The sequence below is a fragment of the Propithecus coquereli genome, unplaced genomic scaffold (assembly GCF_000956105.1).
Source record: "Propithecus coquereli isolate 6110/MARCELLA unplaced genomic scaffold, Pcoq_1.0 Scaffold94, whole genome shotgun sequence".
Classification (NCBI taxonomy): Eukaryota; Metazoa; Chordata; class Mammalia; order Primates; family Indriidae; genus Propithecus; species Propithecus coquereli.
In genome coordinates, this window is record NW_012155729.1 from 6,986,629 (window position 1) to 7,000,240 (window position 13,612).

At 39.9% G+C, this 13,612-nt stretch overlaps 2 protein-coding genes across 3 annotated transcripts in view; both read left to right on the plus strand.

Annotated features, from left to right (window-relative positions):
• Positions 1–8,506, plus strand: part of RRP15 (ribosomal RNA processing 15 homolog (S. cerevisiae)) — a 79,595-nt gene extending 71,089 nt beyond the window's left edge. Inside the window, exons 6-7 of the mRNA XM_012664911.1 lie at positions 7,827–8,135; positions 8,333–8,506. Of these exons, the coding sequence (XP_012520365.1) occupies positions 7,827–8,135; positions 8,333–8,506 (483 nt within the window). The remainder of the gene's footprint in view (positions 1–7,826; positions 8,136–8,332) is intronic.
• Positions 8,374–13,612, plus strand: part of TGFB2 (transforming growth factor, beta 2) — an 82,563-nt gene continuing 77,324 nt past the window's right edge. The window contains exon 1 of one of the 2 annotated variants that reach the window (XM_012664916.1): positions 8,374–9,211. In XM_012664916.1, the coding sequence (XP_012520370.1) occupies positions 8,866–9,211 (346 nt within the window). In that variant the 5' untranslated portion in view covers positions 8,374–8,865. The remainder of the gene's footprint in view (positions 9,212–13,612) is intronic. The other variant, XM_012664917.1, reaches the window with a different exon arrangement.

Here is a 13,612-nt window from a genome sequence, read left to right on the forward strand (position 1 = left end):
CATGTTCTTTGCTAATTACCCTGCAATGAATTTTGAACATAAAAATTTGACTCTTTCCCCTCATGCATTACCTATTTCCTGTGCTTGTTGATTAATAAAAATTTATTTTTAAATGAGAACGTCTGTTTTCTTGATTTATTTAAAAAATATCATTGCCATTTTTTTAACCATCTTAATGTTGCATAGTCCCATCAGTTATTCAAGTAAAAGTTGGAACAGAACAAGTAATAATAACAGCATACATTCACATAACATTGATTGTATGCCAGATACTATTTAAGGGTTTTATAATGCCTTTAACTCATAGTCTTCCTAATAACCCTGTTAGGTAGGTGCTATCACTGTCCTCATTATACACATGAGGAAGCAGGCAATAGGTTTAAATAACTTGCCCAAGGTCACACAGGTAGTATAGTCAAATCCAGGCTCAAGTCACAGAGCTGCTATACACAACAATGATTCTTCACATTTTAGATGATATTAATGTTTTATAGAAAATGAGATTCTAGACATTGAACTCTGCTCTGGAAAAATAAAAGGGCATTCAATTTTTCAGTCTCATTTAGGCCTGACATGAACCTATGCCCAGTGGAAGACAGAAGTAGATGCCATGTATCAAAAAGGTGAAAATATTCCTGGCAGTGGTAAGTTAGAGTAAATGTATCACCCGGGGCTCATTTTGGCTGCTGCTGTCAATGTATTATATACAATGTGCTATTGGAGAATTCATTATAGGTCTTGCCTGAGCATGTCTGATGATTAAAACTTTACATTTTAATTATCTAGATGCTGTAGAAATGGAACTACTGTAACTACTGAAGTAGCATCCAATAATTTTGTCTATTGGAAATTATACATTGCTATTCTTTTTATTACTAAGATATAGTATTTTGGCTATACGTTGCTTTTTGTTAATGACATTAGATGACTCAAGAGTGTAAGTGGCTGACATGTTTGTTACTGAGAATTTAGATGTTCAAATTATGCTTTATAAATGAAGACTAGATTCTAGCCTAGAATGTTATTGTCTAGGAGATCATAGATAAGTACAACTTTATAATTAAGGATGTTCCATTATTGCTCTAGGATCCTTTCAAAAAATACATGTTTTACAATATTTATTTGAAAGTATAATTTTTATTTGATGTGCCTTAACATCAAATCAACGGAAAATTACAAATCAATGCATTGCAAATCAATTTATGTTACAATATGAAGTTGTAAGACATCCCACTGCTCTCCTCTAGGTGGCATGATTTAGGCTATCATTGAATCAACTGATAAAATTTTTTTCCCCCAAAACCATAAGTGGCTAGTTTCTGAATAATCAGCATAACTGTGACATTGATTAGATTTAATTTTTACAACTGATCGAATAGCCAGATTGTCCTTTTAACAGTCTGTCGTTTAATGACCTTAAATAATTTAAAATTGTAAGACAAAGACTTCTTAAAGAAATAAATACCAAAAACTTGTCTGTAATAACCCAGCAGCTAAAATTGTTTTTGTGTGGGGCTGATCAGGTTTTGTTCAGGTCATAGTGACATACCCACTTTTGGATTTATTTCTTAGGTTTATGGTAAATAGCTTGCCACTTGCTAGGAACTGTAAAGACACTGTCTTTGCACTTAAAAGGACACATACTGATATAACTTTAATAATCTAAAGGGAAACCACAAACTGTAGGAATCTTGATCACAAAAATTTTCAAGTTAACAGGAAACAACCCTTTCATTTGCGAGGTTAACTTTTCAGGTTGTTTTTGGGTTTGTGATGCAGTTACTGTTTATTAAACAAGAAAGATCAACATGTAAAAAGTCAGTATTTATTATGTGACCTGCAAGCACCAAATAACTACAGAATCACTCGGTTCTTTTTTTCTGTACTGGCACTAAAATGGGAAGGGGGCAGAACGCATCTTTTACCTTTGAGATTCTTTATCTATTGTTCATTTTCCAAAATTTAAAAATGCATTTCTCTGGCTGTACACAGAATACATGAAAGGGTTGTTTTGTTAATCCCCAATTATGATTGTATTTATCCTTTTCTTCCTTTCTGTGTGGGACATTGGCTTTCATGGAGCTCAGAAGAATCTTGACCTAGCACCTCTTGGAGGCTTCATTTTTTGTGGCAGTACAGGTTTATATTAATATTAATGCTAAAATTGTGCAAGCATTTTGAAAATATAGCTCTAATTGTGATTTTTAAAATCTGCATAGGTAAAGCAAAAAAAGAAAAAAGGCTCAACAGTGTGCAGAATACAGTATCACTATTGTGAACAGAAAAAGATGAAAGTCTAACTGATACATTCTTACGGATTTAGACTTTAAAGTGGCTTCATTTTAAATTGGGTAATTATCTGGGACAGTTGTGGCTTACCCCTTATATCTTAATGTATTTATGAGTGACATCCTCTTTACTCTCTAAAATGCTTGGATTTATGTGATAAATTATGTGGTTACTCTAATTATAAGAACTTTCTTTAAGTGTTAGAACTTTCTTTTTTAAGACTTGAAATAATCATCAGTGAGAGTTTGTGGTCTGGTTTCTAGTTTTATAAATCATAACCATCTATAGTTGTGCTTTTAAAAAGCACATACAACTTATTGTTGTATGCTTATGCTTTTGCTTTTTAAAATACGTATTTACTAGTTTTTCCTTCTGTCATAAAAAACTATATTGAGGTTTTCTTTTTTTATGCCGTTACTATTACCCCTTCATTTTCGTTTTGTTTTTTTTAACGGCAGGTTAATTGAGGCAGTAGAAAGGCAAAGTTGTTTGAAATATAGGTTGGTAACTTTGCCAGTGGAAATTTATTTACACATTTGGAATTTTATTCAATCTATGAAGCCCACCGAGATGATGACAGACAAATTCATTTAAAGACCACGTAACTTAAAAAATAATTCTACTTTTCATACACAAGTGAGATTGAATAAAAGCAAAAAATTTTCTACTTTGTTATGTCATACTCATTTTAATTATGGGAACATAATTACATTTTCTCTATCATTTGCCTTCTCTTTTCCTTCCTCATCTTTTATTTTTATGTGGCTGAAACACTTTCTTTCTCCCCAGCACCTCATTCTGGCCTCTTGCTTTGTGAGTGTATCTGTGAACCGTTACAATGGTGGGGTATGTGAAGTAGGGGTAGAGATTCTGTAAGAGTGAGTGTCACACACTGCCCTTAATTAAAACTAAGGAAAATTCTGCCGCTGGCTTCTTTTTCTAACAGCATTTTATTAAGCGCATATCCATACTGTTATGCTGTGTGCTAACTATTGCCATATATTCATTTATATCAGTCCCTAAATGCTATCTTAATGGATGAATTTCATCAGGGGCGAGAAGCCAGAGGCTGCAACTAATTTCAGTAGATCCTGGGGACAACATAGCCCAGGCCACTGGGAGACTGCCTCCCAAAGAAAGACTTTCCTGTTGTTGGAAGTCTCACCCAGAGCTGCAAATGTAGAGGTATGAGTGGCCCAGAAACCACAGGCAGTAACCAATCAGCTAATCGTAATTCCAAAGGGTGAGATAATCTTCCCACAGTGTATCATTAGAGTGTGATGAGTTTATCTCTTTAAAGCCTCACAGCCTACTGATACGCTCTGCATTTTCTTGGCCCTACCTCTCTCTTGAATTTATCCCTTTGTCTTTTACCACCTCTGATCTCTTTAAGCCCTTATTCTCCTCTTTCCATTTTCCTCTCTGCTCATTCTTCCTTCTTTTTTCATTATCACTTTTTCCTTAGATTAATTTATAGACAGAAAATGGAAATAATAATTGGGTTACTTTTCATGAGGAAATCACTAACATTTCCATTTCATTATTCTAAACACATAAATTTATCTATAGAAATATGTACAGAACATGAGACAAAATACACGCCAAACATTGTTTTTGAATTGTGGTATCAAAGATAAAATTATAAGTAAGAACTTAAAAGGCTTTTGGTATATTTTCATATTAAAGGGTTATTTTGCATTTATTAAGTGTCATTATTTGGAGAAAAATGTAATCAATTACAGGAATTCTATATATTTCTTTTCCTCACCTCCTTGTTTTTCATGCTTGAAATAATTGGGAAAGCTTTCAAAATTGTTACAGATGAAGTTATTCTTTAATCAGAGTTTGGAAAGACCTATTAGATCACAAGCTCATGCTGAGGATCCACAGGAGTAAAATTCCAGGGTGGGGATGAGTAGTTCTGTTATGTTTAGCCTCTTATAGGAATTACATGTTACTTACGTGAATAGACCCATTAATGAGTATAGAATGGCTAATGGCTGTAACGCAGGCACTCTCTGCCTCACTAATCTGGAAACAAAGAACTCATTTGAGGGTGTTAAATAATAAGAGACCTTAATCTTGAATGCTTAACTGAACTTGGGTAGTTATTTAGTGTTTTATTTACCCAAAGTGTGTTCTTGTCCTTTCTTCCTGCAATTACTGGGGGCATAATACCATAATGTTTAAAATAATAAACATGTACCTACAGAAACTGCTAAGAGACATAACCAAAAGCAAATTCTTCTTGGGGGTCTTTCCTGGTTTTTAAATTCTATTTGAGAAAGAGTAGAGACCAAATATGCTTTATTATAGATTCCTTACTGGAAATGAACAAGCGGTAGGATAAGATAATGGTAGGTAACATTTAATCAGCATATACTAAGCGCCAGGTTTTGTTATAAGTGCTTTCTGTACCTTGTGTGATTTAATCCTCACAATAATCTTATGTGGTTGTTACTACGTTATTATCCCTTGTTTCATAGATGAAGAAACTAACACAGAGTAACTTGGTTAGGATTACAAAGCCAGAAAGTGACAGGAATTTGAACCCAAGAGAGATCTTGATTTTGGAGCCTGCCCTTTTGACCACTGTGCTCTCCTGTCTTTTTGAGATAATCAAGATAGTGTATGTATATAGTTTAAATACCCTTTTACCATGAAGAGTATAAAGAGTTCCTAGCACATAATAAGATCTCAATTTAGTGAATATTTCTTGAATATAGAGATGGAAAGGCCTTAAAAGCATTATTTAATAGAAGAAAGCACTCGCTTTTGGTTACCAGGGTGACAGCTCTTGCAGTCTTACCTATTACATCTTCAAAGAACTGCTCACCTGAGAGGTGGAAAGATGCTCTTCCTCTCTGGATATATTCATGCTACTATACTTACCCGTAAAGTATCTTCTTATGAATAGGTGAGGGGTCTCAGGTCTAAGGGGTTGGTAAGTAAACAATAAGTGTTCAACAGACTAAGTATTATGAACAAAAGTGTGTCTGTTTATATTGGGAAGGAGAGTGATTGTCAGAAGAATTTAGAGCCTAAGTCGTTTTCCTAGAAGTGATGTGGATGGACTTTTGCTGCTCTATCTACATTTGAATCTGAAACTTTTTAACCTAAGGTACATCTGTGTGTATACCAAGAAGGTAGTCTGTGAACATTGAGAGATGCTCACTGGCTTGTGGGTAAGTTGAACCTATGTGAAATATGGTAATAGCTAACTCAGGTAACCAGCCATATTTCAAAGCAACATCTTCACTCAATAGCTCTCTTTTGTAGCTTCTGCTCTATGTTCTATAATTGCCCCAGGTGTAGGAATGTCCTTTTGTCCTTTCTGTATAGCTAGATTACTGCAGTTCTCAAACAACTCAAGGGGATAACTTACCTTGGTGAAACTACTAGTCTGACAGTAGCCCTTTTGATTTTATTTTGCTTCGGTTATTGGGATGGTAGCTGGTTGTCCAACTCTTTTCAAGTTGCTTCAATTCAAAACTGGCCTCAAGGAAAGGAACCTGCTGATGCTGAGTTATACATAATTTTCAGAATTATTCAGAAGTGAGTTGGAACAATTCCTTTAGTGCAGATTTTTCCAATGTGTGTTAATAGGGGAAAACAATTCCATGTTCAAGGGAGTTGAGAAAATGCTGGGTTAAAAGAGCTAAAAAGTTTTCTGCAGGATTCCCAGAGCCTTTAACATGATAATGAGAATTATGCATCTGTAAGATGGCAATAGAGTACCCAGTATCTCCCAGACTTACTTGACCCTGGAAGCCTTGTTTGTTAGAACATATTCTGGGACCCATGTTTCTTAGCAGTACATAGTAGGTAGGAAGACAGACAATGGATCCTGATTGCAAAACAAAGTACTTAACTTCTTTGTACCTCAGTCTCCTTATCTGCTAAATATGGATAATAATAATACCTACTTTACAAGGTGGTTGTAAATATTAAATCACTATATATACATATATACAATATCCCATTACTAACTATAGTATATGTTAGCTATTGTTACCACTATTTATTCAGCCCTCTATTTACTGATGATATAGGCTCCATATACATCTAAAGGGTAAGTTCTAAAAGTCGTAGAAAGTTTTTGTGAAAAGTCAAAACTAGGGAACATCTGAACTAGGGGATACTACAAAGACCTTGAGTTTGGGGAGAAACTCAACATGAGTTTCCAGTTTAAATCATCTGTCTAGTCAGTATGGCTGGAGAGTCATGCTGAAATGAAAATGTTGACTTTGAGTAAAGGTAAAAGAAAAAGGGAAAATTTAACAGTGGTAAGAATTATTCTTGTATTCATCTAATTTGGACTTGGTTGAAATAGAAAAATGTCAAGTTATGAGTAGTGTGTAACACTAGACATCAAACACTTAAAATTGCCGCTTCCTGTATAAATGCTATAGAAAGAAAGAAGTTGGTTGATAATGTCCAGCCTAGGAAGAAGGTGAAGACAAAGCCATATAGGAAGTGGCTTAGGCAGCAAATTATAAAGGTGACCACCCATTCATTCAAAACAGTAAAAAAAACCAATATACCTTATTCTTTAGGTTAAAAAAGAAAAAGATCTTTGTTTCCCAGCAGTCCACAGAGAATTAGACTGTAAACAACAAACAAATAAAATAAGCTGTAGAATGGCAACCTGTTATGGAATCCCAGAAGAATTAAAAAGGTAGGACATGAGTCTTAGACTGGAAGGCATGACTTCAGGACAGGCCTGGCCCAGGGCGGACTGGTGCTCCCCCCCATAGGTGCGTGTGCGCGTGTTCTCATAATACAGGAGGGAACGCTCCCATCCCGGAGCAAGGGATTCAGTTTGGGGGACTGTGAGTGAGCCACACTAAGTAAAAACGGGAGACTTGATAGCTTGTCCTTCAACAGACCTGTCCGAAATGACCGTAGAAAGTAAATACCGTAAATCACCGTTGTCAGGGCGCACATTCCACCTCCTTCCTCCCTTCCCCACAGCCGTCCTCATTTCCACACCCCCTCAACGGTTTGGGGAGAGCTCGTGGTCTAAGTAACGAGAGGACTTCTGACTGTAATCCTAGCACGTCACTTTGTTGAAGGCAAACACGTGGTTCAGAGAGAACTTATAAATCTCTGCTCCCCGGCAAGATCGTGATGTTATCTGCTGGCAGCAGAAGGTTCGCTCCGATCGGGGCTCCAGAAGCTCCCGACAAGACAGAGAGAGAGACAGAGAGACAGAGAGAGAGAGAGAGAGACACAGAGAGAGAGAGAGAGAGCAGAGCAAGTGAAAGAGGCAGGGGGAGAGGGATGGAGAACGTTAGTATAACGGTCTAGGGAGTCACTCAAGAGCAAACTCGCGCTGCCCGGTTGCAGAAGAGAGGAGAAAGAGGGTCTAATTCTGGGTGGCAAGTGCCTACCTGCCCTAAGCGAGACAGTCCACGTGGGGGAGAAAACAGGAGAGGCTGGGAAAGGGTGGGAGTCCAGGGGAGCCCTTACGCAACCCCCGTAGGAATAAAACTCCCCAGCCATCGCATCCCAGGGGCTGCCGTTGTGGTCCGCAGGGGGTGAAAGCAACGGCGGCGGAGGCTGATCGGCGGCCGGGTTGGCGTTTCGAGCGAGAGGAGGAGCGGGAGAAGGCGGGAGCCGGAGAGCGGACGCGTTTGCAAGCGGCGGCGGCGGCGGCAGCGGCGGCGGCAGCAACGTGGAGTAACCAAGCGGGTCCGCGCACCGCCCGGGTGGAGGCCACAGCGCGCAGCTCCGGGAGCAGGATCCTCGCGGCGTCCGCGGCACCCGACCGAGTCCCGAGCGCCGAGCGCCGAGCGCCGAGCGAAGCGCACCCGCCTCCCCGCGGCGCGCCGGGCTCGCCCCCAGCGCGCGCACCCTCGCGCACGCACACACACACGCACACACACACACACGCACACACTCTCACACACACACACACACACACACACACACACACACGTGTGCGCTTCTCCGCTCCCGAGCTGCTGCTGCTGCTCCTGCTCTCAGCTCCGCAGTGGAAGGCAGGGCCGAACCGCTCCTTCTTGAAATATATAAATTACAGCCCGGCTCAGCCTCGGCGGCCCCCCTTGCAGAGCTCCCGGCGCCCCTCCCGTCAGTTCGCCAGCTGCCAGCCCCGGGACCTTTTCATCTCTTCCCTTTTGGCCGGAGGAGCCGAGTTCAGATCCGCCACTCCGCTCCCGAGACTGACACACTGAACTCCATTTCCTCCTCCTAAATTTATTTCTGCTTAATAGCTACTCGGTCTGTTTTTCCCCCCACATCTGGCTGCTCCAAGAAAAATTTTTCTTGCTCCCCAAAGTCAGGGTTCCCCCTGCCCATCCCGTATTAATATTTTCACTTTGGGAACTCCTTGTCCTTTCTTTTTTCTTTTTTTTTTTTTTTTAAAGGAATCAAGCAAGATACATTTTTTTATTGGGCATTGACTTTCGATTGTTTGCAAAAGTTTCGCATTAAAAACAAACAAACAAACAACTCTCCCCGATCTGTACTTAGAGAATTGTTCGTTTCTTTGTTTTCTGCTTCTTTTTGTGAAAACAAAAACAAAAACAAAACTTTTTTCCACCTTTTTAAAAAATGCACTACTGTGTCCTGAGCGCTTTTCTGATCCTGCATCTGGTCACGGTCGCGCTCAGCCTGTCTACCTGCAGCACACTCGATATGGACCAGTTCATGCGCAAGAGGATCGAGGCGATCCGCGGGCAGATCCTGAGCAAGCTGAAGCTCACCAGCCCCCCAGAAGACTACCCTGAGCCCGAGGAAGTCCCCCCGGAGGTGATTTCCATCTACAACAGCACCAGGGACTTGCTCCAGGAGAAGGCGAGCCGGAGGGCGGCCGCCTGCGAGCGCGAGCGGAGCGACGAGGAGTACTACGCCAAGGAGGTTTACAAGATAGACATGCCGCCCTTCTTCCCCTCCGAAAGTAAGTACTGATTTTCGCTTCCATCCCCCGAGGTTCAGCGCTGCCTGGGAGCTCGCAAAACCGCAGCAGCCCCGGGGATCGCCCTTCCCTCCCCCGGTTGCCCAGCGCTCTCTCCCCGTCCTCCGCCCCATCCACCTCCTTTCCACTTGTGTGCTTGAGCCCGTCAGCCTTCGAAACGTTAACTTTCTGCTTTATTTTCTCCATCTCTCCCTTCCCCCAACGCCTCAGTCCTTTCTAAGGCGTTTTGCTCTTTTTCTCTTCCCTGAAATTCTTTACTCGGCCACCAGCTTGGAGTCAGCCCTCCTCTGTCAAACTAAGGCGCTCCCTGGGGCAGAGTTAAACCGGGAAATCTTGGTAGGTTTGTTTTCTTTGCTCCGATTGACGTGGAGCGCGCCGAACTGGTGCATGAAGGGTTAAAAAAAAAAAGAGGCTCAAAACTAGCCTCTCCGGAAGGCGCCCCCTTTCCGTGCTGACCTATCAGCTGGTTCCCCAAGCCTTCCCCATTGTCTCTAACTCCCCTAAAAAAATGTCAGCATCCAGGAAACAAAACCCGGTGTGGAGACCCCTCGAGAAACCTCCCTGGAAACCCTCAATCCGTGATGCATCTATTGCCATCCCTAGGCGTGTAATTACCCAGTGGCAAAATCTTGTAACCACGTCCCCTTTTGACTTCACCTGGAGTGACAGAAAGGACAACTTCGTTTCTGACTGTGTTTAAAAAGGTTTCAGTTTACGTTATTTTTCAGAATTCACCCCAAACCTGCCTTCTTAAAAATCTCCGGTGTAGCAGATCATTTTTCATTTTTCTCAGGGGCTTATTGTTGATCTTTTTCAACCTTGAGCACTGTGCTCTTGCCTTTTCATAGGCTTTCTGTAGTTACTTCGGTGCATTCCTAAAACTCAGAGTAGAAGACAGCCGGATTTTTTTTTTTTTTTTTTTAAACTGGCTTCTACTGTGTTGCCTGCCCAAGAGTGAGTGCCGTGGCGTCATGCTGGCTTGAGCTCAGGAGTTCAAGATCAGTCTGAGCAAGAGCAAGACCCCATCTCTTTTTTTTTTTTTTTTTTAAACTGGCTTCTGGCTTCTCTGAGAACAGTGTCCTCAAAACCAGCTGGCATACAGTAGCAATGGGAGTGAAATGATTTATTGTGGAGCTCTTTTGGGGGAAGGGAAGAAGAGAGTTAGCATAGAATTATTTCAGAGTTCTTAAAACAAAAAAAAAAAAGAGAGAGAGAGAAGCAGTAACCAGTGATACCTGAGAGGGTTAAATACCAGGAAGAAGAAAAAGAAAAGGAAAAAAAAAAAAATCACTTGTACATTTGTGTATTCCAAATCCCAAGTTGTAAACTTTTCATTGGTTGCTCATTCCTCTCCTCCCCTTTCCATGCCCTATATACTTGCTGGCTGCCTTTGCAAAGTCTCTGTGTCTTGCCTAAATAGATAATACAGCCATCTTGGTAATTTTACCCTTGCAGGGTGGTGCTTTTCTTTTTTAATATTTATTTTTAGTTGGACAAGTCCTAGCCCTGTGACTTGCCATGTCTTGTACTTGATGGTCTCGAAATGTCAGCCCATGCATCTAACCCCAGTCTTTCTGGTTGACCTTTATTTCGCTGCAGGTTCTGCTCTTCTTGTTCAATAGCAGAACAGATGCAGGGAATTCTGGCAAGCAGGATGATTTTATTATTGTAATTATGGCACTATCCACAGCAGTGGTGATAAATATACTCCACCCTGGTTATCCCCCTGGGGAAGTAAAGCTTTCTCTCTGGGGTGGAGCCAAGGAGATATTAGGAGAGCAAGTTCATTGTAATTAGTCCAAAACCATTGAGTCGGAACAGGGAGTTGAGTCAGTTTGCTTTCTCTAGCACGTGCATCAGTTCTACTGGTATTTGGGCAGATAGGCAAGTATGTTATGTAGAACCTGAAATAACTCATCCTTCAATGTTTACATGCAGAAGCTCTAATAAACCGCCGGTACTTTTATAACACAGAGAGGAGATCTGATCTTATTATTGTATAGGTATGGAGAGAGCAAGTAACCCAAGAGGGCGTTAATTTTTGTTCTCTCAAGCACACTTTGGTCTGAAGAGCTGAGATGGTCCAACCCAGGATCACGGGGTCATCAACAAATTAGAAAAATTCCTAGATTATTAGGAGGGTTTCGGAACATGGCATTTAAGATCATTGTGTGCATTCTCTTCTCCCTTTCACCCCTAGCTGCCAAATAAATTAAAATTTCTGGTAAGTCCAGGATAAAATATATACTACCAGTTTTCATACAGAAAATACAGGCTTTAAGTTTAGGAGCAGAAAGCCATATTAATAGCAGATTCGATACTACTGTGCAAGGACTGTGGATAATTTTATAGAAAGTAGGTTAACTGATTTTCCAGCACTTTCTAGTTATACTGGAATATAGCGAATCCTTCCAAAAAAAAGGAAGAAAAGAAAAAACCCATATTTTTAAAAAGCAAATTGAAAGTACAGCATTGGCTTATATACCGACTTTCCCTCTTTAGGACTTTTCTGCTTCACTTTTAACTCGGCTGTCACTGAGGGAGTGTGCCTGTCATTTCTTGCAGTGAATCCGGCAAGGGTCATAAGCCCCAGAGATGAAGGCATGGGAAAGATCACTGGTTCATTTTTTACCACCGACTTATTAGTGTTCGGGGAGTGACTTCAGCTCAAGTATTACAAATATGCTCTAATTATACTCAATGAGCTATATATCATTACAGATTGCTGATAGCCCTTTATGGGACATTTTATAAAGTTCAGACTAAATATTTTTAGCAATGCGGAGATTTAAAAGTAAAAATATAAGAGATATTGTATATGCCCTCAGGCATATTTTGTCTTAAATATTATCCTTGGCCAAGTGTACTATATAAATACTGTAAATATGAATAGAACTGGCCAGGTGCCAATCTCCTAGGATGAATTTTAGTCAAGAATGTATTTATGGGATATAAATAATACTGTGTCAACATTTAAAGAAGGGGTCCGATTAGTTTTGAATTTATTCATATTGATCTTTTCACATGCTGTTAGTTTAAGGCTCAAAGTGGAGTTATGCTAAGGTTTACCGATAGTTTGCCCACTGGGAATTAGTGGCCTTCTAGTAGTTTGACAGTCCACATGATGTTCAAGGCATATCTATTCAAAAGACACTGCAGGAGATTTTAGAAATTTAGAAAGAGTGATTTCATTCAATACGGAAAGAATCCAAATAATTGACTTGCAAAATCTGTAGTGGCTTGGACAATCAAAAATTGAAAGAGACAAAAAGTTTCATTTTCTTTCTTTCCTCTCCCTTTTTCATTGTAACAATCAGCACATGTTGTGGTTCTAACCCTGGTGATTTTGTACACCCTTCTTTTCCCTCCACTCCCACTGGAACTTTTGGCAAAGTCTGGAGACATTTTTGGTTGACTGGAGGTAGGGGGGTGCTATTGGCATTTAGTGGGCAGAAGCCAGGGATGTTTCTAACTATTCTATAATGCACAGGACAAACCCCCCCTTCCCCCATCAAGGAATCACCCAGACGAAAATGTCAGTAATGCCCATGTTGAAAAGCCCTGATAGCCCTGGTATTTATTTTGGGTAACTGAATTCTGTTAGTAATATTATTTCAAAAGTAATAATAAAAATAAAAGATCTTTATGATCCAAGGATATTAAAATGAGAGCATTGAATAGGAGGATAATTAGAAGGTTACCTTAATTAAATGGAGTATGGATTAAACCATTTTGTATGGTATATTCTTTATTATTGCCATCTTAAATCACCTAAATTAGAGACATCAAAGCTTCCCATGTATTTAGTCTGAGTAATGGTATTGACCCATCCATTAGTAACTTCAGTCAGCAGCAGTGTGTTGTTAGAACAGAGAAAAAAGAAGTGAGGAATTATCTTGGGTTTTCCTTGCAGTGAAAATAAGTAGTTTGTGTTAATAAAGAGTGGAATCTCCAAGCTAGGCAACAGAAGAAAGCAAATAATCATGTTGGTTTATTCTACCATATTGAATTAGATAAAACTAAAATATACAGACTGAAAAATCACAATGAGATTTCTTTTGTAATTGTTTCACATGAATGTGAAATATTTAATACCAAGCAATCTCCTTTTCTATTTCCTCTGTAATTTTCCAAGTCAAATTGTGGAATGTAGAATGAATACCAATGACACTATGGTTTGGGGAAATGTGACTTAGCTTTCAACTCATGAATTATGTCTTTCTATAAACCAAATTGCTGGTCTATTGACCAGTTGCCCAGTGGAGGAAAATATTAGCAATTGCTGGAACATAGAAGTATTTTTGCTTTATTTCATTTTTTAAGATTCTCTGTGTGTTTGTTTGTATGTGGGTGTATCAGAGAGACAGAGAGAGAAAGAGAGAG